The 24,406-nt window shown below is 42.5% G+C and overlaps 1 protein-coding gene across 4 annotated transcripts in view; it reads right to left on the bottom strand.

Annotated features, from left to right (window-relative positions):
- SLC25A21 (solute carrier family 25 member 21) overlaps nt 1-24,406 on the bottom strand; it is a 420,995-nt gene that overhangs the window by 167,536 nt on the left and 229,053 nt on the right. For all 4 annotated transcript variants that reach the window (XR_012247354.1, XM_073638942.1, XM_073638943.1 and 1 more), the window contains exon 3: nt 16,606-16,654. Coding sequence is in view for 3 of the 4 variants with exons in the window: in XM_073638942.1 (XP_073495043.1) it covers nt 16,606-16,654 (49 nt within the window). In the remaining variant the exon portion in view is untranslated. The remainder of the gene's footprint in view (nt 1-16,605; nt 16,655-24,406) is intronic.

Raw genomic sequence — 24,406 nt, 5'->3', positions numbered from 1 at the left:
GAATTAGCAGCGGCGACCTTGATTCCACAAAATACATCATGCCTTAAGAAAACTCCATTAGATGTGACGCACAAAGGGCCTAAATCACCGAGGACTAAATGGACGCGCTGCAATTTGGAAGCAATCTGTGGAGTATATTGTCCCACACCGCGGCTCAAATATATCATAGGATTTCAGAGAAAAAAAACATAAAAAGAAAGATCTGAGGTTTCTTTCCAAACACAGGGCGTCAGATCTTTCTTTTCATGTTCTTTCTCGAATGTTCATTAATAATAATATATTTGTTTAACTTAATTACAATGGGCTGTTACAGTGTTTATTATTCTTACTGCCAAAGCAGCATACAGAAAAATACCGCAGTGCGCGCACCGTCAGGACTATATATCCACATAATGATTGCACTTCCACTACTCTATACACATAAACAGAATTTTTTGCATGCTGTCAGCAATATATACACAGGCTGTCAGCATTACATACAAATCTGGGCTCAAAGCACAGATATGCGGGACACAGCTAAGGCTATCTCTATGCAGACTGTCATCAGGGGGCATAAATACAACTTTGCTTATACTGTCAGCGCCGCATATAAATACAGGTCTGCTTAGACTGTCAGCACAGCATTAATAGCAGCAGCATGGATGTCCCTGCATAATATTAGCCTTTAAAGACCATCTAAATTGTTATTTATACTATCATTCCCCCTATGCCAGTTTTCTAGAGTAAGAAGTCACAAATTATGGCGTATATTATATTCATACAATAATAAGACTTTTTGTTTTACTTTCCCTTTTTTTTGTTAAAAATGATAGACGAAGTGAAGTGGAACAAGGCATTTGGCCCTACAAACTATCCATAGACATTATAGCACAAACCTAGGCTGGCATTGATTTTATTTTATAGCACGCGGATGGCTAGAGACACACTTGATTTATTAATAGGCCCTCTATATTGATTTACAAATTAGCTATAGGTTAGAGGTATATACTAAGGTATTCTGTTTTCGTTTTTTACATTTTTTTTTTAAATACATTGGTCAAAAGAAAGAAGTAGCTCTAGTATCACTTAAAAAATATATGTTCTTTAATTTTATTAATAAGTTTAGTAATAAGTTTTCTATATTAAAGTGTATACTTAAATTTAAAGGGGCTCTTCAACCATTGTTAGGAAAGGTCATCAATATCAGATATATAAGGGTCCAACAATCGGCACCCCCACCAATCAGCTGCTATTAGCTCTGGTGTGGCTGAATGTAAGCATTGAATGGGATTGTACTGCACAGCTCAGTTTATTGAGTAGCAGCCGCTGCGGAGTACTGCAGAACAGCTCCTATTCTAAAGAATAGGAGATGCTCTGTAGTACCCAGCAACGGCTGCTACATTGATAAGAGCTGTGCAGTACAGCTCCATCCAATGTTTGCATTCGGCCACGCCAGGGGTAATTCAAGCTGTTCAGTGGACGTGCTGGGTGTCAGACCACCACCAATCCAACATTGATGACCTATCCTAAAGATATGTAATCACTATCAAATGCCCAGAAAAACTAGTGACTAGTTTCAGCAGCAACTGGGTGGTCACGTATGGGAAAGTATGAAAGGTATTTAGAATTTCAAATATGACGGTGATCAGCCACACCGTACATTAAAAGGCAAAAATCCGATTAATGCATTTTTTTTCTTTTAGATCAATATTAGATCTATGTGATCCTGATCTTGTTACATAAGAAAGAATCAAACTATAGTTGTACAGTAAGAGATGATCTATTTGTAGAGAGAAAAAAAAAAAGAGAAATCGCACTCTGTAGCTACAGGACTGTACCAATGATAACCTGTAATGCTAAATGTAATATATTAGGAAATATAATAATAATAAAAAAAAAATCACATTTCAGTGTAGCTCAGCACAGTGTAATACCGCACCTTGCAAATCATAATCATAGCTTTTTTTTTAGACATCTAAGATCTAGGACTATGGGCAGCACGGTGGCTCAGTGGTTAGCACTGCAGTCTTGCTGCTCTGGGTTCCCTCCAAGGACAACATCTGCAAGGAGTTTATATGTTCTCCCCGTGTTTGCGTGGGTTTCCTCCGGGTTCTCCAGTTTCCTCCCACACTTCAAAGACATACTGATAGGGAATGTAGATTGTGAGCTCCAATGGGGACAGTGATGATAATGTCTGTAAAGCGCTGTGGAATATGATAGCGCTATATAAGGAATGCATAATAAAATAAATAAATAGGATTATTACAAGGGAACCCGTAAAGGTCTGCTTTAGCTCTCTCTAAGGCCACAGAGCTGACATAGAGCAAACTTTGCGATTCTGCAGAGAAAACAGTCATTTGTTTCTTGCACCAAAAGAAATCAGCTTTCTAGATATCAATGAGAAAAAAAAAGAAAAGTTTTAAATAAGAACATTTTTCAAAATTACTAATATTTAAAATGCAAATACACTTATCTTTTTTATTTTAATTCTCCTGCAGGCATTGTAAAACTATGAATTTTGCAATATTCTTTATTTGCTTCCTTCTCTCCCAAACACCATTCTGCAGTGATATTTCTATGCCCAGTTTATGCTTCTTCAGAAGCTCATTTCAACTGCTACTCATCAATATCAGTACACTATATTCAGCCCGTGTATGGGACTTTCCCTGTCTGAGCCTCTCTACTCCCCACCCATGTACGCAGACAAGAGAATTCTTACACATAGATTGTTTGAATATTGTGTAAGATTCCTTGACGAGCAGCAGTTGAAAGGTGCTTCTAAAGGAGCAGGAGCTGGATATTGAAACACAAATGCTGGTCTTTGGGAGAAAGGGAGCCAAAATAAGGAAGAAATTACAATTCATAACTTTGCAATGCCAGGAGGATAATCAAATAAAGTTTAGTTACTCTTTAATATGGTTTTTATGGGGGTGAAACATCTATTATATGATAGGCCATCAATGTTTGATTATGAGGGAGGGTTCTGACCTGATTGTGATTGGAATAAAGGGGCACAGTGGTTTGGCCATATATGTTACAGTGCCTGATACTGCAGCTCAGCCCCATTTATCTAACATTATATAAAAGTTGATCTAAACCTGAATGGTGAATACAATTTTCCTAACACATTGGGATAATGATACAGAACATGATACACGTGAATTACTTCAAACAATCACAATAAATGGACTTTATCTTGCGAAACCTGTAATATATAAGGCAGACTGCTAAGGTATGGAAACAATTCTGCTCCGCCAATGTGTTGGCGCGTCATTTATAAATAGAAAGAGGAGTCATGGTGAGATCTCCTAGTAAAAAAGGGAATTGAGAAACACGGATGACTTCCTTCTGCTCGATGGATGGTCCTAGTCCTATGCAAGCTTCCAAAGAACATCATACAACCCATGAATATCAAGGAGCATTGTGCTCTCCCGTTCTCCCAAGTCTCAGAGTCCATGGTCTTGTCACGCAAAGGAACCAATCTTCTCCAGGTCTGGCAGAGGCTGTTTACTCAAACAAACCAAACAGGAAAAAAGAAAACCTTCCACAAGTGCAGAAGGCATGTGCCTGGGGATCTTCAGTCAGCAGTTGTGCTGTTTATTTTCCATGCCGATGATGTAAGGGACAATCTGTATATAAGGTATCCATGCCGAGAATGGTACTATGTGATCGCAATATAGGAGATTTTATGAATATCCATTATAGTGGACCAGTTGCCATGAATCAAGATTTACTAATTCCCTGATACAGAGAATCAGGAAATTTTTGCTCATATTTCCTCAGAAATTAGCATCAATGTTCTACAACATCCATCATACTTATGGTTATACTTAAAAAGAATCTGTCACCAGGTTTTTGCTGCCCCATATGAGAGCATCATGATGTAGGGACAGAGACCCAGATTCCAGCGATGTGCCACTTACTGGGCTATTTGCTGCAGTTTTGATAAAAATCACAGTTTTCTCTGCTGCAGATCTATTAGTTCTCTCAATGCTGAGCTGTGTATAACCCCGCCCACACCACTGATTGGCAGCTTCCTGTGTGTACGGTGCATAGGCAGAAAGCTGCCAATTAGTAGTGCTTGCAGAGTTAGACAGGGCTGAGAACATGGCAGCAGGTTTACTAGTCATCTAGTTATAATCTCCTGTTAATAAAACTTTTATCAAAACTACAGCAAGCAGCTGTCACGCACAGTGTGGGAAAGACTAAGTGCAACATGAAGGGATGAGGGGAGGGTAGCCCAAACGCTAGGGAAAGGGGGAGATCTAGGCAGATCTAATATCACCCTACCTGTCCTACCGTCCCTATATTGGTTCTGCATCTATCGCCGAACAGGAAACCTAATCCCTGTATATCCCTAGAGCTAGGCCCTAGATAAGGAGGGGCGTGAGCACTAGTTTAAACTAAAGACAACAAGGGAGACAAACAAAGAGAGAAAAACTTAGCTTGAGCAGACACCAGAGAGAAAACACCAAACATCCTCCAAGGGCACCAGAGAGGAAGCTAGCCGACTGCTATTGCTTCAAGCCTTCACAAGGGAAAATGAGAATATCACCGGCGACTCCCTGAAGCAAACAGAGTTTATAAACACCCAGACTAGGGTGTGTCAATCAGAGCAGGAGGGAGGTTACCGCTGAGTCCAAAAATCAGAAGGATTAACAAGGCTTCTGCAATGCCAAATGCAATGACCTTCTGCAGCCAGATCCAGACCGACTGTCTGTTACATCTGACACACCCGTGACAGCAGCCCAATAAGTGTCAAATTGCAGGAATTAGGTTCTCTGTCTCTACATTACGCTGTGCTCAGGTTAGGTGGCAAAAACTTGGTGAACGACTATCTTTAATTTTCAGTTGCTTTATAAAATAACATCAGACAAAAGACTTGCACGCTACTCATTACTACTCATTATTACATGTCTCTCTTTTAGGGGATATAAGGGTTAAAGTTTCTCCTGGTAGAGAGCAGCAAGTCAGCATAGAAAGGCTTAAAGGCTATGAAATCCTTAACTTGGAATTTAAATATGCAAAAAGCTTTTTCAAAGAGGGAGCGGATGGGAGCTCTACGGTCACTTATTGGAAGCAGCAAACCTAAAGGTCAATATAGATCCTGTGGCAAAGACTTCTCATCCAGCCAATCAAGTTCTCCTGCTTTGTACTCATGGCCGCACGGCCATCGCAAAGAAAGCTCGGCTACCAAGAGGAAATTACTTTATTCCTCCCGGCAGCCACTGGCTGTCAGTCATAGTGGTGTGCCAGCACAGCTTCAGTCACACACCATGGCCCAACGATTGACAGCAGTCTCTACAGCATATCAGAGAATGCTATTCACCTGCCGACTGACCCTATATCTGCAGGTTATATATATCTGCAGGTTTATAATGTTTAGGGACATGACAGGTTCCCTTTAATGATGGACATGCTGGCATAAAACGCACCTAATTAATTAAGAGGCGCAGGGAACTAGAGCAACTTTTAATGAATTTGTCGTGCAGGCATTCCCATGCCCATTTCCACCCCAGCTATACCCATTTTTGCGGAGCTGGCCGAAATATGTGAAAATGCCAAAGTTGCTAAATTTTTGTGCAACTTCGTGTTTCTGGCATAAACACCTTAAAGGGTATCTGTCAGCAGGTTTCTGCTATTTAAAGGGAACCTGTCACCAGGTTTGTCCCATATGAGATACGGCCACCACCTTCAGCCCTGACATGCAGCATTCTAATATGCTGTATATATGTCCTCAACCCAGCCTGCAAGACAAGAAAAAGAGCTTTTATTATACTCACCTATGCGGCAGTCCGGTCCCAAGGGCGTCGCTGGTCTTGGTCCGGTGCCCCCTCTCTTCTTGCTCCGTGTGGATGATGTGTCCTACATCATTCAACAGTGTCCCCAGTATCATACTCCTGCACAGGGCAGAGCAAAATACTGCACGTGCACAGGCTCTTTGACCTTTCCCAGCGCATGGGCACTGTAGTACTTCGACAGGGCAGAGAGAAGTACGCCTGCACAGGAGCGCAATGCCAGGGACACTGTGTGGATGACATAGGACGCATCATCCACATGGAGCAAGAAAGAGCACGGCATCGCAAGAAGAGAGGAGGCGCTGGATCAAGACAGTGACGCCCATCAGACCGGACCACCCCTGCACCCCCAGGTGACTATAATAAAAGGTCTTTTTCTTGTTTTGCAGGCCGGATTGGGGGTATATACACAGCATTATAGAATGTTGAAAAGTGGTGGCCTTATCTCATATGGGACAAAGCTGGTGACAGGTTCCCTTTAATCTGATAGCAGCATAGTGTAGGGGAAGAGAGCCTGATTCCAGGGATGTGTCACTTGCCGGGCTGTATACATTAGTTTCAATACAGTCAGTATTAGCAGGAGATTATCACTGCAGGACTAGGTGTTGAGTGCAAGGCAGTCAGGATAATCTGTGTAACCTTGCCCCCACCACTGATTGCCAGTTTACCAACACTGTATATTGTACATGTGACGCCTCGCTCCCGCTCGCTAGCCCTACCCTGAGAGATGGGGTTACTCGGAACCGGGACTCCTGGTGGAGGGTGGATGCAGTAGTGGCCTAGGCCCGGCCCGGCCCGTGCCCAGGGTCGTCACAGTAAAAAAATAAGGGCTAGGAGTGACGGTGGTAATCGAGTGGCTGTAATGACTACGCCACCTGTGGTTTTCTGGTGATCCTCCACCAGCGCTGCGGCAGTCCTCTGAGGCGGGATGTCGTGGCAGCAGAAGATGGTACTACTCCCCACAGGCAGAGCAGGTCCTCAGGGCAGAGAAGACGGATCAAGGGAGTCGTAGTGGGTGGTGTGGTGTGGTGCCGCGCTGAAATAAGGAACCGGAGGCAAAAGATGCAGTCTTCCAAACTTTACTCACGTTGTTAGTTGTCAGCTGCGAGGCTTCTCCTTGCTCCTCACGGCGCGCTGCAGCCACCAGGAAGGGGGTTCAGCACACTCCGGGTAGTTCGGGTGCATCAATCAGGACCCCCCCCCCCCCCCCCGCACCAGAGTGTTCCTAAAATTTCCCACTAGGTCCTCTCCTGTCCGTATGTGGTGCGTGCTACAAGGCTGGGTCTCCCTCTGGCTATACATAGAACAAGGGTACGGGTGGCGACTCCGCTCTGTCCGTTACCCGGTGGGATCCTCTAAGCCTCTGGGCTTTTCTGACTGAGACGTGAAGTAGCAAAGCCAGATATCGGGGGGCCGGTACCACTCTTGCAGCAGGAGTCCCTCTGGCCTGGCCAGAATGAGGGTAGCAGGTGGCGTACGCCGCTCCGTCTGCGTCCCCTGGGATCCTTTTGCCTGTGGAGCTTTACTCCTCCGCTCCCCTCCAGGCCTTCTTAGGTGGGGACCTTGACCGGGTAGAGACAACGGTTAACTCTAACCCGCGCCTCGTCTCAAGGCCAGAGGACAAGGACCGTGTATCCTCAACAGGCTGCAGGTTCTTAGCAGAAAGCCACATTCAGCGATGAAGACCACAATCAAAAGACCTTGAACCTAAGATGGCCATTAGTTAAATATGAATTAGTAAGTGTAACCTAAAGGTGCGTCCTCCACCCTCACCCACTACATGGTTCCCCCTATCTTTGGTGCCCCCCCATCTCCTCTATCCCAGCTGGGGCAGCACTATGGTGCCTTAAAGGCCCCCCCTCAGGACAGGAGTGGTGTAGTGTTGAATGGATGGCTGAGTCCTGAGAGGTGCTCCATCCTTACCTCGGAGAGGAGATACCACACCTCAGTCTGAGGTGCAGTACCTCTGTGGCGACTGAACCCTCAGGGGCGCCACATACACAGGAAGCTGCCAAGTGAGTGGGCAGGGTTATACAGAGCTCAGCATTCTGAGCACTGCTGCATCTACAGCAGAGTAAACAAGGGTTTTAGCAAAACTGCACCAAGCAGCCCAGTAAGTGACACATCGCTGGAATTAATGTCTCTGTCCCTACATCACGAGGCTTATGGATTACACAGCAGAACTCTGGTGACAAATTCCCTTTAATGAATCAGGGCCATAGACTTTCTTTTGAGCCCGCACATCGCTTTGTGCATGCACTCATGCATGAGCGCAGGTCTTTGGCCTGTTGAATATTGTGCTGCACGGTGTTATTTTGAGCAAATCAGTGGGGTCTGAGGAACCAGACCCGCAATTTTCTGCTGCACGTTAGATAAAAAATGAAGCCATAGGTACCCTTTTTACTTTAAAGGGAATCTGTCAGCAGGTTTGTGCTATGTAATCGGAGGACAGCATGAGGTAGGGGCTGAGACACTGATTTCAGGGATGTATCACTTATTAGACTGTTGTTTCAATACAATGAATGTTTCATTAGCAGGAAATGATCATTGCCCGGACTACTACACATGTGAATGCTGGTCTGACCACGCCCCCTCCTCTGATAAGCAGCTCACTATCCATAGACAATGTACATAGAGACCTTGGTGTGGGAGGGGTTAGCTTTCTGAGCTCTGCTACATGCTACATTTAAAAACTGTATCTATACAACTGTCAGTTGTACCACAACTGCTGCACCCAGTAAACTAAGCAATGCATTGTTGGAATCAGGGTCTCTTTCTCTACATTATGCTGCGCTCAGATGAGGCAGCAAAAACCTGTTGACAGATTCCCTTTAAGTGACTTTCATTAAGGACTTTAATTTTTAACAAAACAAAATCAATACATTATGGCAACATGCTAGCAAATCCTTCTGCAAGATACAGTGCACATCACAACCAGCTGGTCACATATAGACACATAACTATAAACATCTCCAAATGTAGTATCTCAAAAGCATGTTTTCTTTTACAGTGGTCTTTCTGAGTCGCTTATTCTGCAATGTGATTTATTTTATTAAAAATTGTCATGGGGCTGTCATCTGATCATCCAGAAAGCTCCTCACCGTCTCTCAAATCTCCCTGGCAGTCAATCATTATGAGATAACTCAGTGTCTAGACCACACATGTCAAACTCTGGCCTGTGGGTCAAATCTGGCCCGCAGGGTGGTTTTATTTGGCCCTCGACACCAGAACCCCCCCCCCATGGGGGGCCCATTATTCTGCATGGAGGACTATATGGGGCCCATTATTCTGTATGGAGGACTATATGGGGCCCATTATTCTGTATGGAGGACTATATGGGGCTCATTATACTGTATGGAGGACTATATAGGACCCATTACTCTGTATGGAGGACTATGTGGGGACCCATTATTCTGTATGGAGGACTATGTGGGGTCATTATACTGTATGGATGACTATGTGGGGCCCATTATACTGTATGGAGGACTATGTGGGGCCTATTATTCTGTATGGATGACTATGTGAGGCCCATTATACTGTATGGAGGACTATGTGGGGCCCATCATTCTGTATGAAGGACTATGTGGGGCCTATTATTCTGTATGGATGACTATGTGAGGCCCATTATACTGTATGGAGGACTATGTGGGGCCCATCATTCTGTATGGAGGACTATGTGGGGCCCATCATTCTGTATGGAGGACTATGTGGGCCCCATTATTCAGTATGGAGGACTATGTGGGGCCCATTATACTGTATGGAGGACTATGTGGGGCCCATCATTCTGTATGGAGGACTATGTGGGGCCCATCATTCTGTATGGAGGACTATGTGGGCCCCATTATTCAGTATGGAGGACTATGTGGGGCCCATTATACTGTATGGAGGACTATGTGGGGCCCATCATTCTGTATGGAGGACTATGTGGGGCCCATCATTCTGTATGGAGGACTATGTGGGCCCCATTATTCAGTATGGAGGACTATGTGGGGCCCATTATTCTGTGTGGAGGACTATGTGTGGTACATTATTCTGTATGGAGGACTTTGTGGGGCCCATTATACTGTACACTGGTTGGCCAGCGACTTTGTACAAGTTTTTCATTTTGGCCCCCTGTGTGTTTGAGCTTGACATCCCTTGTTTAGAGATATGCCCATCGAGATATGCATACATCGCAATGTGAGAGGCCATCATCCTGAATTATAGAGTTTATATCTGATGACAGTCGTTTCCATAACTTCTGCACTATTGTGCATGGGAATCCCAGGTCAATAATGTCGGTCACCCATCAAGGCCTGGCCATTGCAATGCTTACACAATTTAATTTCATTAAGTCATAAACAGAAAAAAAATGTTCTCAGTCTTGAAAGCTCTAAGGAACTGAACTTGCTGTGATCAGGACACATTCCTGTGGGTTTTCGTTATACAAGACGACTCGGCTAAACTGACAGCACCTTTTGTCTCAGTATTTTAGATAGTGAGCCATCAGCAAGTGCTGGAATAACTCGCCAATGACACTTGCTGATTTGCACCTTTAGAAGTTTTTTCGTATGATTTCATGCAGCACTTAATGTGCAAAGAAAAAAGTGATCCTAATAAAAATGACTGACAGGGCTTGGCAGGAAAGTGCATTACATGCCATGTGATATGCCACTCATGATGCCCATTAAGAACCTAAGACAGTAATTGATCTGATCGTATACACACATTGCATCATAAATCTGGAAGCTATGAGTAATGGTCTAGGCTCAATAATTAAGCTCAACTTCTAACATTGGGGCAGATTTATTAATTCTGTCCTAAATTAGATAGCACACAATTTGGACAAGACGAGCAGAAATTGTGCCAGATTTATCACAATGGTGCGTGCTGTATCAGAGAAGTGGAACACTTTATATTTGATAGAAAAGCTCTTCCTTGCTCCAACTTCTGGCCGGCCTACAATATACCAAGATTTTCGGCAAAAAAAAAATATCACACGTCAATAATACATCTGACACATTTTATGTTTCTGCTTAGCCCTTTTCTAGACACTGTTCCTAAGTGACTAATGAGCATAAAAAATGACTAAATAATAAAATATATATAGTGCGCCACACAATACGAGTCAAAATTCGGTCTCATTTTGGTAGATCTGTAGTTTAAGTACAGTACACCCTCAAATATAATTTGTTTTTACTGTTCCATTTGCTTTGCCTAAATGCAAAGTTAAGCACATGACGAGGCAATAAGTGCAGGATAGAAGCTGTACTGATAAAGGAGTCTGCAAAGACAGCTACATAATGGACACGCACAGTCCTCACATCCAGCCTATATTACAAAGAAGGACACTCCTGCAAGAGAAAACTCTGGAACTTTGATCAGGCTGCAAAAATTAATATCATGGGGTCTAAGAATGGGTGGAAGACTAAAGATTGGTAACCACTAACATATGTTAAAATTATTTTTTTCCACGTCAAAGGTGTCCACAGCATCTACATTAAAGTGGTATTGCAGCCAGGTAAACGTGAGATTGGCAGGAGACACACCAATCGCTAGAACGTGGGACCCCAGTCTTCCACCAAAACAACAGCAGGGACGAACATTTAAAGATAGACGATTAAATGTTTTGTTCACTATTTTTACAGTAACGTTAAACTGTGTTGTCCACCTTTGGAGACTTTTTTTTTTTTTTTTAAAAAAAGAGGACCTTTCACCATTTTTTTCATGTTGAACTGGGTACACAATGTAATAGTGACTGTAGAGCGTAATGAAATGTTTTTGTTTGTTTTTAATTTCCTTCTCCATTGTGGAGATATTATAAATCAAAGAATTTGGCACCTAATGAGTTTACTTTAGTGAAGTCCAACTGGGTGGTATTAGATACTTTTCACTGGGGACCATGAGGGAAATGATTGTGGTCGCAGAGGGGGGTCCACTGACACCAGCAGCTATTTCAGTTGGATGTATGTCTAAGGACGTACACTCAGATAAAATATATTGCGGCTCAGAGACCAGCTGGGTCCCTGCACTGCTATACACGCTGTCCTGCCAGCCAATCAGAGGCTGGCAGCTGATGTCAGCGTGTAAGTCACTGGTGGCGCATGGCAGTGAAGTCATGCATTACCTGTCGCTTGCATGCTGAAGTCAGCTGCAGGCTTCTGCACTTGCTATAGAAGAGGATGCTGCGCATCGTGGGAGCGGGGGTAGGTGAGTAGAATTGTTTATTTTTTTTTCAGATTTGTTGGAGAAGAGCTGCAGAACAGGGACATTATTATTGGAAGAATCCCAGGATGGGGCACATTATACCAGGATGGGGGACATATATTACTGAAATGGGCACAGAAGGGGTCCAGGATGGGAGACATTATACCAGGAAAGAGAGAAATTATACCAAGAAGTGGAACATTATTATTGGAAGGGGCACAGGATGGGGGACATTATACCAGAAAAGGCCCAGGATGGAGGACATTATACCTGGAAGGGGTCCAGGATGGAGAAATTATACCAGGATGGGGGACATTATTACTAGATGGGGCCCAGGATGGAGGACATACCTAGAAGGGGCCCATGATGGGAGACATTATTCCAGGAAAGGGATAGGATGGGGAACATTATTACATGAGAGGGCGAACACACGTCTTCACAGTATCTGGAATGCTATAAGTGCCCATACATCTGACGAATATGCAGACTGGTCCAAATTTTGCACCCGGACCCCATTGGACTCTAGTCACACTAGTGCTGAGGACTTGCACTTCTCCCTGTATGAGTTGCTATCTGATAACACCCACTTGGACTTAACAAAAGTTAACTCATTAGGTGCCAAACACTTTGATTGCTAATATCTCCGCAACGGAGAGGCGAAATTTAAAGCAAACAAAAAAGTTTTATTCTGCTCTGCAGCCGCTATTACACTGTGTGTACAGTTCAACATGAAACATTTTGTGAAAGGTTCTTGCTAACATCTATATGGGGCTAAAAATCATTTTGGCAATGGAGCATCATTACAAATTATTCACCATTTGACTTTTACAAGTTCTTTGTGTCATAAACAGCTGAAAAGAACTCAGAAAAGACTGATAAAAGAGATATAAATGCCTCATTAGTCCGTCATAGCGGGCTGACTGATGGATTCTTGGGTTAACTCACTCCACAACCAGCAATAGACATTGCAACACAAAGGCTACAGAAGGCAAATGGTGCAAAATTTAATGAAACGCAATTGAAAAAAAAAAAGATTTTTAGCCCAAAATGCATGTATTTAAGTATTATTTTTTAAAATTTGTTCTGAAAGGTGGAGAGCTGCATTATATGACCCAGGGTTGAGTATTAAATGAAAAGATACTGAACTCACCTACCAGACCAGACTTCCACACTCTCCCCTGCTAGTCTACTGGCATCAACATCGGGCAAGGCGTGTTGCATGGCGGCTACAGTCAATCAATGGCCACTGATTGTCTGCAGCCTTCAGATCCTGTCTGAACCTGCTCGGATGGAATGGAAAGGCTGCATCAGGTCAGCGGCTGCTGATTCGGTACAATGGTGATGTGACAACCCCTGTCAGATATTGATACCAGGGAACTGGCAGGGGACAAAGAAATGAATATGGGAGGAGCAGCGCCTGTATTGTAGGTCTATACAAATATATTTTTTATTTCATACAGCACCCTGGGCCCATTACGGTTAAAGGGGTTGTCCACTCTGCAGCCAAAAAAAAAGGTATAAATTACCTCCCGGACAAGCTCCGTTCCATCTGTGAGGCGGTCACTTGACATAGCAGCTGATCAGCTGCAGCCTTCACTATTCCAGCAAACTAATGGCCTATCTGGAAGATCGGCAATTATTTGATGAATAGAGGTCTGACTCCTTGCCGTGCACTCTGATGTGGCTGTGCTTCAGACCCAACTGGAGTTCCAGCTATAATGTATGGCGACGTTTAGAGGTAAATAATGGAGGAGCCGGCACTCGCTGGATAGGCCATCAACAGTCTTTACACAACTCTTTAATGTGGATGTGCAGATGCCAGGGTTCCCCTTTCTAGTGATTACTGAAGGGTCCCTACAGTCAAACTTTCACTAAGCATTTATATTTAGTTCTGGTACTGTTGTCTTTTCCACACGATAGTGAAAATTTTAAACTTTAAAAGAATTTTTGAGGGTTCTGCTACATTTGACAACTCATACTTTGCTGTGGAAACCACAAGATCGACCATGCTACAGACTTGTCTCCCCTCGAGCACATCTGGGACGGCATAGTTCAGCAATTGCAAAAGGAAGCTGCCAGCAGCGGATATTGATGATTTGCCCAAGTGCATTCAGTGAGGCAGGACATTCCTCAGAAATCATTAATAACGTTTTGATACCATGCCGTGTGGGTGCCGGGATTTCTCTGCGTGGCACTCATATTTGATACTGAATAAATAGAGATGTTTTGAAAATTATGTTTCCATTTTTTCATCATTTGCGTATCATTACCATGTCTATCCATCCTGTGATTTCCATAATCCCACGATTTTTCCTTCTTGGTGTTGCAATTTCACTGTTGAGTGTAAGTATGTATGAAATTTACTACATCCTATGAAATGCTGGGTAAAGATGTCAATTACGTCTGTGTTTTATATATTGTCCATTGCTGAGTGCAACATATCTACAACATTGCTAACAGATAGTTTCCAAATAATAAAATGCATGCTGACTGACAATAGCAAGCGCTCTGTGAATCAGCGGTGTGTACACTGACATGACTGTTACACCCTATTGACAAAGGCAGAGTCAACCTCTCGTCATTGTAAACCGTCCATCAAAAATGACACTGGATGAAGTATATAGCGGATAAACAGCTTTTCCCCCTCCATTGTACTAGTCGCACTGTACTGACCTCTGCTTCACTTCATCCACCGAAAATTAATCAATCACCCTCATGTCAGAGATTTCAACCGAGCTGTCCTCTTATGATGAAGAATAACCGGGGTGGAGTCCGGACCTGAATAATCCCTAAGGCTGCGATCAGTCAGAGAAGATTGTTCTTTTATACTGTAATTCACCATTAATCCAGGGTAATCTCACTACTTCACAATCTGAATCGGTCTCACTTTTACCTAAGCAGTTTATGTGAGACGCTCGTCTCCTGTGGTAAAGAAATAAGAATACCTGCCAGGCTAAACAGCCGGAAATGACCCCTTGATGCCCCACACAGAATATGAAGTTTTACTTCTCAGTCTTGTTTTGTGGCTACCTTACACCACGTCAGGTATCTAGTTCTCTTCACTTTGATGAAGAATGTGATTTTTACATATTTTTGTGAAATACCGTATTTGGCGGATTATAAAATGCATTGGATTATAAAACGCACCCCAAATTTTGGTGTGCAAAATAGGAATTAAAAAAATAAAAATAAATAAAATGGTGCACCTTATAATCCTTTTTACCTGTGGGGCAGCAGTTGTGTAGCGGGGGTCACAAGAGCCAGGGTCACAAGTACAGGAGATTGGCAGAGGAGGCAGCAGGAGTCGGGCGATGCTGCGGCCCCCGTCCTCAGAAGTCAGAGGTTCCCTATACTGTAGGCAGAGCCCTGAGGTGGGTTTAGGGAAAATGGCCGCCGGAGCATGCACAGATTGAGATCTAGAGGGACGAGATCTTGTCTCCCGAGATCTCAATCTGCGCATGCTCCGGCGGCCATTTTGCCAAACCACACCACAGGGATATGGCTAAGGGATAGGGAATCTCCGCTCACAGCTGACTTCTTCTGAGGACGCGGCATTGCCCCACTCCCGCCGCCACCACCACCGCCTTGAATCAGTGACCCTTCTTCTGAGGACAGGGCCCGCAGCATCGCCCCGCTCCCGCCGCAGCCAACCTCCTGTATCTGTGACCCCGATCCGACGCCGCCCCCCAGGTAAAATACAGTACCTTTGCATTATAAGATGCACTCCCTTTTTCTTCCCAAATTTGGGGATGGGGGTGGGGGTGGGGAGTGCGTCTTATAATCCGAAAAGTACGGTAATTTATTTGAAATACACTTCAATCCAGAAATATTTGGACAGTGACCAAATCTCTGTGATTTCAGCTCTGCAGGCCACTATTTTTTATTTGAAATGAAACAATTGAGATGCAATTGAAGTGGAGACTTTTAGGTTTAGTTAAAGGGGTTGAACAAAAATATCCTGTGAAACGTTTAGAAATTTCAACCATTTTTCTACAAATATGTATACAGCAGGGTAGAGGGTATTGTAAAATATAACCTTTAATATAATTAATTAAAAAGATCTATGGGCTCAAAAAAACACACAACATAAATTCTTGTAATACCTATACCTACCTATATAGGGTAAAAACATGTAAAGAATATAGAGGTAATAAAGGAACAATCTCACCAATGGTTTCAGGTGCTGTTCTTTTTTTGTAAGATCCAAGTCTGGTCCCTTGGGCCAGTTCAGCTCACTTTAGTAGTCAATTTATAGACAGAAGGACATCGGGGGGGAGGCAATGACCACAACCCACACAATACCCCCAACCATTCTCCAAGAGAGCCAAGGGAACTAAAAATCAATGCCCCATAACGCTCCCTAGTCCCTACGCGTTTCGTTTGAAAACTCATCACGGGAGACAAGGGGTCAATAAAGGTATAAACAGGGGCATCACTTGCTTAAATGCAAGTGGTAGTATCAATATACCTGGTCAGTATCCTCTTACAGGGATTACTATGTGAACAAAGACGGCTACCTGGCTGACATGCTAAGCCGCCGACACCTTGTGACTACCCGATCCTCCCTTTGCCTAACCACTTGAATGTAAGTTATTAGCAGGATAAGAAACTCTCGTATCTCAGAGCCTGTACCCAAACTTACCGTGTTTTTACCACATCCAGGGGGTGCATCAGGCAAATTTCCACCAAACCTGTAAGAGACAGAGAAAGTCATCATAGCAAAAAACAAGGTTTTTAGAGTTCTCAAATATTACTTCCCAATTTCTAAAACAACTGGCTTTAGCACTCCCTTATTGCTTTTGTAAAATACAATCTTTGCCTGTACTGAATCATAAGCTCTATAATATTAGCAGCTCTCTTTACAAGCGTTGAGTTTAAAGGGTTTTTCTGGTTTGAGGATGTGAAAAAAAACAACAACAACAACAACAACAACAACAACTGGGCTTTACTGACCCTCCACAAGTCCAACGTGGAGTCGGTTATTGTCTGCAGCGTTGACGTCATGTTAAAGCACTGCAGCCAATCAGTGAGTGCAGCGGCTCTTTCCGAGTTGATAGCCCTAGCCGCTCAAAGTCACTGAGCTCACTGATTGGTTGCAGCGCTGTTGATGTGACATCAGCGCTGCAGACAACAACAGACACCAGGAGAAGAAGCAGTAACTCAGTATTGGACCCAGGGAGGGTGGGTAAAGTGCAGGTTGTTTTTTTTAAACATACTGCAACCAGATAAAAAAAAAATTCCGAAACCGTAAAACCCCTTTAAAAGAGATGGGAGACATTTGGATGATGCTATCCATTTAAAAAGTCCATAAATGCTAAGCTTATTATGGAGTATCCCACTGCCAAGACCCTACGCAATCGTCTCCTATTACTGCTAGACTACATTTTAGGAATTATCCAGCTGTCACTGAGTCTTCCCAATTAGGGTAGATGGAAAGGGTTTGTATAAATCAGGCGGTCTTTTTAGACCCTATTTTGAAGGGGTGGGAATACTCTTTTTTGGCGAGGGTCAACTCTTGGCATCCCTGCCGATCAGTAGATCCAGCACGTCCTGATGCTGCCTATATGAAGAGTCCGGGTCACTGATCAAGAGAATGCCCAAATCATAATCTTATTCTGCAGAATTGTCCATGGAAAGTATTGACCCACAGTGGTTTCTGCCCTTATTGCTGATCACCAACATAAAACTATAGGTTTCTTCACAACAATGTCTTCTGAAATATCTGGTCATCTGCCTACCAATGATCACTTCAAGATCTAGGTCTTGTTTGGGTGAAAAATGATCCCTTAGACAAGTAAAACGCTGTCATTTAGAAGTAAATCAGAGCAGACGACATTCTTTCCTCGGAGGTATCCCATTACATTGCTGATAACTGATAGCAGCTGTTATTCCTTTCACTTCACCCTTACTACAAGACAATGCATCAAGCAATGGTGAAGTGAAGGATCATCACATGTCAGCACTGGGATGCCCCATCAATCCAAGCTCCATAATGTCATTCTCAGCCTATGACAAAGCTTTCTGTTTTGAAGGTTCTCTGATTGTAGGCAGATTAAATGGTGCACCCCACTGCAGAGACCCCCAGCGATCAGGGAAGGTTAATTCACCCGGCAGCTCCACCACTGGTGAAATGAAGCATTACATAATGTCTACTGTAAAGCATGGACATGTTGGGTCCTCCAGAGACAAAATTTACAGCCACTCCAGGTGCAGACAATGGGAACAGAGAGCTGCTGTGCAGAAAGGGTATATGGGCTTATGTTTGATAACGGTGAGACGCTATCCATAGACCTCCACATTGACATGTCAGTCCATTAGCAGTTGTGCGGATAAGAATAGTTTTTTCTTAGATTGCATTGGATTCCTGGCATGTAGGACCTCTAAGTTAGTGTATACAATATAGCATGTCCATCTATGAACCACTCTCCACTGGCTAACAGACGAAGGTCCAGATTGTGGACCCCTTTTTATTGCCTTAACATTTTCCAACGTAGTATTTATAAAACCATAAACCCCTTTTACTTTCTGTACTAGATAATAGCAATAATGGGGGATGGACCAGTATCAGCAACGTAACCATCTTAATGTTCTAAGTAAAAAAACATGACTTATCATTGGACATTCTCTTCATTGCCAGGTTATTTTAATGTCCCCTTTATTGAGGCGATAAGATGTTAAATATACTTATTTTGTATATTTATTCCTACAGGACTGTCTACCATATGTCCCACATAGCACCTATTTTTCTAACTTCTACCCTGAGCTAAGTATACAAGAATAGCACACTGTATGTCAGCTAAAGCCTACCACGAGCCGGATGCAATGTACGAGTACAGAATTGAGATTAGAAATCAATATTTGATTATTTAACATAAGAGCAATATTTTAATTGTTTTATATATGGTGAATAAAGATTTTTTGCTTTTAATACTCTATGGATCTATTTGGTGTTTTCTGGGTAATACTCAGACAGAAAAAAAGGTTTAAATATCAAAAATGTGAATAGTTAGGAAAAAACTTACTTCTAAGACACAAACAGTATTCTGTGTCATCCAAAATGGCCAACAGATAGTTACAATCTCCTCCCACGGTGAAGTTAAGAAGAGAAGCTCTGGAGCACAAACTTCTGCTAAGTCAGATAAAATACTATTCACCCTTATGTGGGAGCTGATGACATAATATGGGGGGATAGTAGTATAAACTGTGGCACGTGTAGCTACACAACAGAACTCCTTTTTTTAATAATGTTGAATCTTTTTCTTGCTTCCTTTCCTTAACAGGGGTCTTTTTTTTGGGGGCTGTACCAGTAGCTAGGGGTCAGCAAAACTGACAGCATCCCCCACAGCCAGGTGAGCCTGCAGTGACAGATGCAAACAGGCAGCTTGTAATTAGCTGGATCTCCGCCAAACCAAATATTTCAGATCAGTTTCCTTAACAATCTGCTTTAATCATTTATTAATAGACTTTCTGGCTAGGATACAAAAGGTGAGGTTGAAATAACAGAAGAAGAATGCCAGCCAATAAATCATCGCAAGCCTGCAGTGCTGACACAGGGCTAACCTCTCCAAGTGCTGCTCGGGCCACAATCAGGGCACCATCCCATGCCAACCTGCCCGCCTGACCATGGAAGAAGAGTCAGACTCAGGACCGAAAACACAGGATACAGCTTGTGGGAAAATTGCATTAATAACTATTGCCTAATAAATGTCATCAGGAACAACACCTTTCAGCACAGGAACAAAGTGAAGGACTTCAGAGTCTTTAACTTTAACATGTGTAACGTATAATCAGGCTTGGACTGGACAACAGGAGAAGAGGAGAATCCTCCAGTGGGCCACCACCCTATTATATGAGTAGTACTTGGCACTATATACTGAATCACTATGTATAGACAAAGGCGGCATCTTATTCATTTAACAACCTACCCCGTTCATTGCCATATAAATTTGTGATTGAGGATAATGTCACATTTGCATGTAGCTGAAAAGTGGGGCCCTGGAGTTGGTTACTGGTGGGCCCTTGGCACTCCAGTTTGACATTGCAGTATAATCCATCATCGCCAGAATAAAATGCATTGTCTCAATCTTTACTAACAGGTGTGAGTCAACGATGCAATGACAGAACGCAGGCAGACGTAAGAAGAGGCCTGCATGCTGCTGATGCGATAGACAGGACAAGCATGGGGAAGATGAACCTATCCAAAACTCTGTAAGGAAGAGTCAAAATTCTACAGTTTAGGCGCAGATCTATCATAAGATTTTATTAAAGGGAACCACAATTTTACATATGTTACTAATGGCATAGCTGTATAGGCCCTTCTCATCCAATAAAAATGATATTTTTGTTTTGTAGACATCCGATAAGCCAGTCATGAGAAATCTAGTGTGGAAGCCATATCCAAATTAGACTGGAAGTCCACTAAGGGCGTGTCAATGTACTTGGATTTGTGGTTTTGTCCTGATGAATCGGTTTGAAAACCTTGAAACGTGTTGACGAAATAAACCACATCCATATCTTATCTTTGATTGTACTTTGGCAGTGCGGATTGTGAATCAGCACATTCCTCTTTCCAATGCACTTGGATTGCTTCTTCCAATAGCACTGACACGCCCCCAGTGCACTTGTAGATTGATTTGCATACTGCTTCTACAACTGATTTCTCATGACTGACACATGTCGGCAAAAAAAAAATATATATCATTTTCTTTGGGAGACAAACACATACAGCCATGTCATTACTTCCATGGTAAAAGATTGTTGACTAGTCCCTTTAAGTATTTATTTTTAAATCAATTCTCACAAACTATTTTAAAGGGGTTGTCCACTAGTTGGACAACTCCTTCTCAATCCCCATGTTTCCACCTTGTAAAATAACAAAACCTATACTCACCTCTGTTGTCGGCACTGGCTCTCCCGGGGATTGCATGGCATAACAATGTGGCCAATCAGCAGCCACACCTTTGGATGAAATCACATCTGCAGGAAGTGAAAGAGTGAGATTTGTCCGAAGAATGAGAGAGTGAAGCCAGTATTGATTGGAAGCAGGGATCACGTGACATACTAAGGTCACGCTATCCCCGGGAATCCAGTGCCAACACCTCTGGAATGGCGCTGGCACCGAATGTCAGTATTGGTGTTATTAGGGATTGAGAAGGGTTTGTGTGAGTAGTGGACAATCCCTTTAATGTTTTTTCTTTTTTTCTTACTGAGGCCCTTTCAAGGCATAGTGATATCATAGAGGATGGCCATAGACATGATAGCGTGGATCTGTGGATAAAAACAATGAGTGAATAGTGACACTGGTTGAAACTACAGTAGACTCTATTGACAATAATTTTCAAGAGCGGACTGCTCTCTTCCTCAGGTCATGGTACAAACGCTTTTCTTTAAACATGTTATCACAAAAGAATACACATTGGTCAGAGAGACACTTCCTTGTCCATTCTCGAAACGCGCTGTCCAAAAAAAACATGGATACCTAAGCTACTGCAATGCCCTGCACATGGGGTAAGTGACATAGCGAATCAGAAGAACCATACTACATTTCTAATTGGAGGTATTTGCTAATACTATTATTACACCCACTACATCTTGGAGATGGGAATTCCCCTTTAATATAAGTTCTGGAGAAGTCATAGCCCTCATAGATATAGTACATGAGGATAGTAGTTTGGTAGAATCAGTCGTGTGTGAATGGAGTTTTCCTTTAAACATTTGACATTTCACAGTTTACCTCTATGTCACATCTCGCAGTAAACATTTAACAAAGCTTGTAGAACAGTTTTTCATGGTAAAAAGTAAAATAAATTCATTTTCTCCCACCCCTCCCCTAATACACACACAAGCCGGCGCTCCTCTAGCTGTCAGCACTTCTTTCATTTCCTAGTAAAGGTCTCTTAATCGTATACCTAAATAAGTGGGACGGAACGAGCATTGCTCTCTGAAGACTTTCCATCGCAGAATATCATTTTCCGACTCCAGGTCCCCATTGCTTTAAAAATGACTCAGCAAAAGAAATCCACAAAGTAGAAGGATACAAATGCTGAATTCTACATCACCAATGATAATGATCGATAACTGAGTCCTTGTGATAACAGACACAAGTTATTACAATGTAGAAACCATACTGTAACAGTGAGTACATAGTGCCCAAGGCAATTACAGCGTGCGGTTAGATACAAGAGAAAAACTCCGCTTTTATCAGTATATCAGGGCGCACTGACTTAGGTCTCCATGTCTAATACTTTGTATGCAGGTAGCATTAGGCCATCAATGCAAAATTACTTAAATCCTTGCTCATTTCTTTGGAGAGATTTGTACGTATGAAAGCAATAGGATCACTCCTAACAGTATGGCAATCTTCACTGTCCTACTTATACTGGGATAAATGGCTTAACATTTTTTTTTTCTTTTCAAAAATTCTTCTGTTTTTGCCCTTTCTCCAAGAGCCATGATTTTTTTTTCTTTTTACATTGACGTAGCCATACGAGAGATTATTATTATGGGACGAGTTGCAGTTCTGAATGACACCATTGGTTATATCATACAATGTACTGGAAAACGTGAAAAGAAATTCCAAGTGGGTTGCAATGGTGAAAAAAATAAAATTCTGCCGTTGCTTTTGAGGTTTTTTGTTTTCAAGGCATTGATTGTACTGTAAAAATAACCTGGAATTTACATTCTTTAGGTCAGTACAATTATACAGATACTAAGCTTGTACAGTGGCTTGCAAAAGTATTCACCCCCTTGCCTTTTTACCTATTTTGTTACATTATAAACTGTGTTGAAATATTTTTGTAATCGATTTGTGTATGATGCATCAGCACTAAATAGTCTACGTTTCTGAAGTGTGAAAAATATAAGAATAAATTAAACTTATTGGATCAAATAACTAGAAATTGTCATGTGCATATGTATTCACCGCTTTTGCGATGAACCCTTAAAAATTTCAGGTGCAATAACCTTCATAAGTCACATGCTTAGTGAAAGGAAGTCCCCTTGTGTGCAATCTAAGTGTCACATGTCTGTCAGTATATACAGTTATATGAAAAAGTTTGGGCACCCCTATTAATCTTAAGCTTAATGTTTTATAAAAATTGGTGTTTTTGCAACAGCTATTTCAGTTTGATATATGTAATAACTGTTGGACACAGTAATGTTTCTGCCTTGAAATGAGGTTTGTTGCACTAACAGAAAATGTGCAATCTGCATTCAAACAAAATTTGACAGGTGCATAAGTATGGGCACCTCACCAGAAAAGTGACATTAATATTTAGTAGATCCTCCTTTTGCAAAAATAACAGCCTCTAGTCGCTTCCTGTAGCTTTAATGAGTTCCTGGATCCTGGATGAAGGTATTTTTGACCATTCCTCTTTACAAAACAATTCCAGTTCAGTTAAGTTTGATGGTCGCCGAGCATGGACAGCCCTCTTCAAATGATCCCACAGATGTTCAATGATATTCAGGTCTGGGGACTGGGATGGCCATTCCAGAACATTGTAATTGTTCCTCTGCATGAATGCCTGAGTAGATTTGGAGCGGTGTTTTGGATCATTGTCTTGCTGAAAGATCCATCCCCTGCGTAACTTCAACTTTGTCACTGATTCTTGAACATTATTGTCAAGAATCTGCTGATACTGATTGGAATCCATGCGTCCCTCAACTTTAACAAGATTCCCGGTGCCGGCATTGGCCACACAGCCCCAAAGCATGATGGAACCTCCACCAAATTTTACTGTGGGTAGCAAGTGTTTGTCTTGGAATGCTGTGTTTTTTTGCCGCCATGCATAACGCCTTTTTGTATGACCAAACAACTCAATCTTGGTTTCATCAGTCCACAGGACCTTCTTCCAAAAAGAAATTGGCTTCTCCAAATGTGCTTTTGCATACCTCAGCCGACTCGGTTTGTGGCGTGCTTGCAGAAACGGCTTCTTTTGCATCACTCTCCCATACAGCTTCTCCTTGTGCAAAGTGCGTTGTATAGTTGACCGATGCACAGTGACACCATCTGCAGCAAGTTGATGCTGCAGCTCTCTGGAGGTGGTCTGAGGATTGTGCTTGACTGATCTCACCATTCTTCTTCTCTGCCTTTCTGATGTTTTTCTTGGCCTGCCACTTCTGGCCTTAACAAGAACTGTCCCTGTGTTCTTCCATTTCCTTACTATGTTCCACACAGTGGAAACTGACAGGTTAAATCTCTGAGACAGCTTTTTGTATCCTTCCCCTGAACAACTATGTTGAATAATCTTTGTTTTCAGATAATTTGACAGTTGTTTTGAGGAGCCCATGATGCCACTCTTCAGAGGAGATTCAAACAGGAGAACAACTTGCAAGTGGCCACTTTAAGTAGCTTTTCTCATGATTGCATACACCTGGCTATGAAGTTCAAAGCTCAATGAGGTTACAAAACCAAAAAAAGTGCTTTAGTAAGTCAGTAAAAAGTA

The sequence above is a fragment of the Phyllobates terribilis genome, unplaced genomic scaffold (assembly GCF_046119375.1).
Source record: "Phyllobates terribilis strain yellow unplaced genomic scaffold, ASM4611937v1 Scaffold_7__3_contigs__length_470593459, whole genome shotgun sequence".
Taxonomy (NCBI): Eukaryota; Metazoa; Chordata; class Amphibia; order Anura; family Dendrobatidae; genus Phyllobates; species Phyllobates terribilis.
The sequence above is the reverse complement of the archived record's forward strand: the minus strand, read 5'-3'. Positions and strand labels throughout refer to the sequence as shown.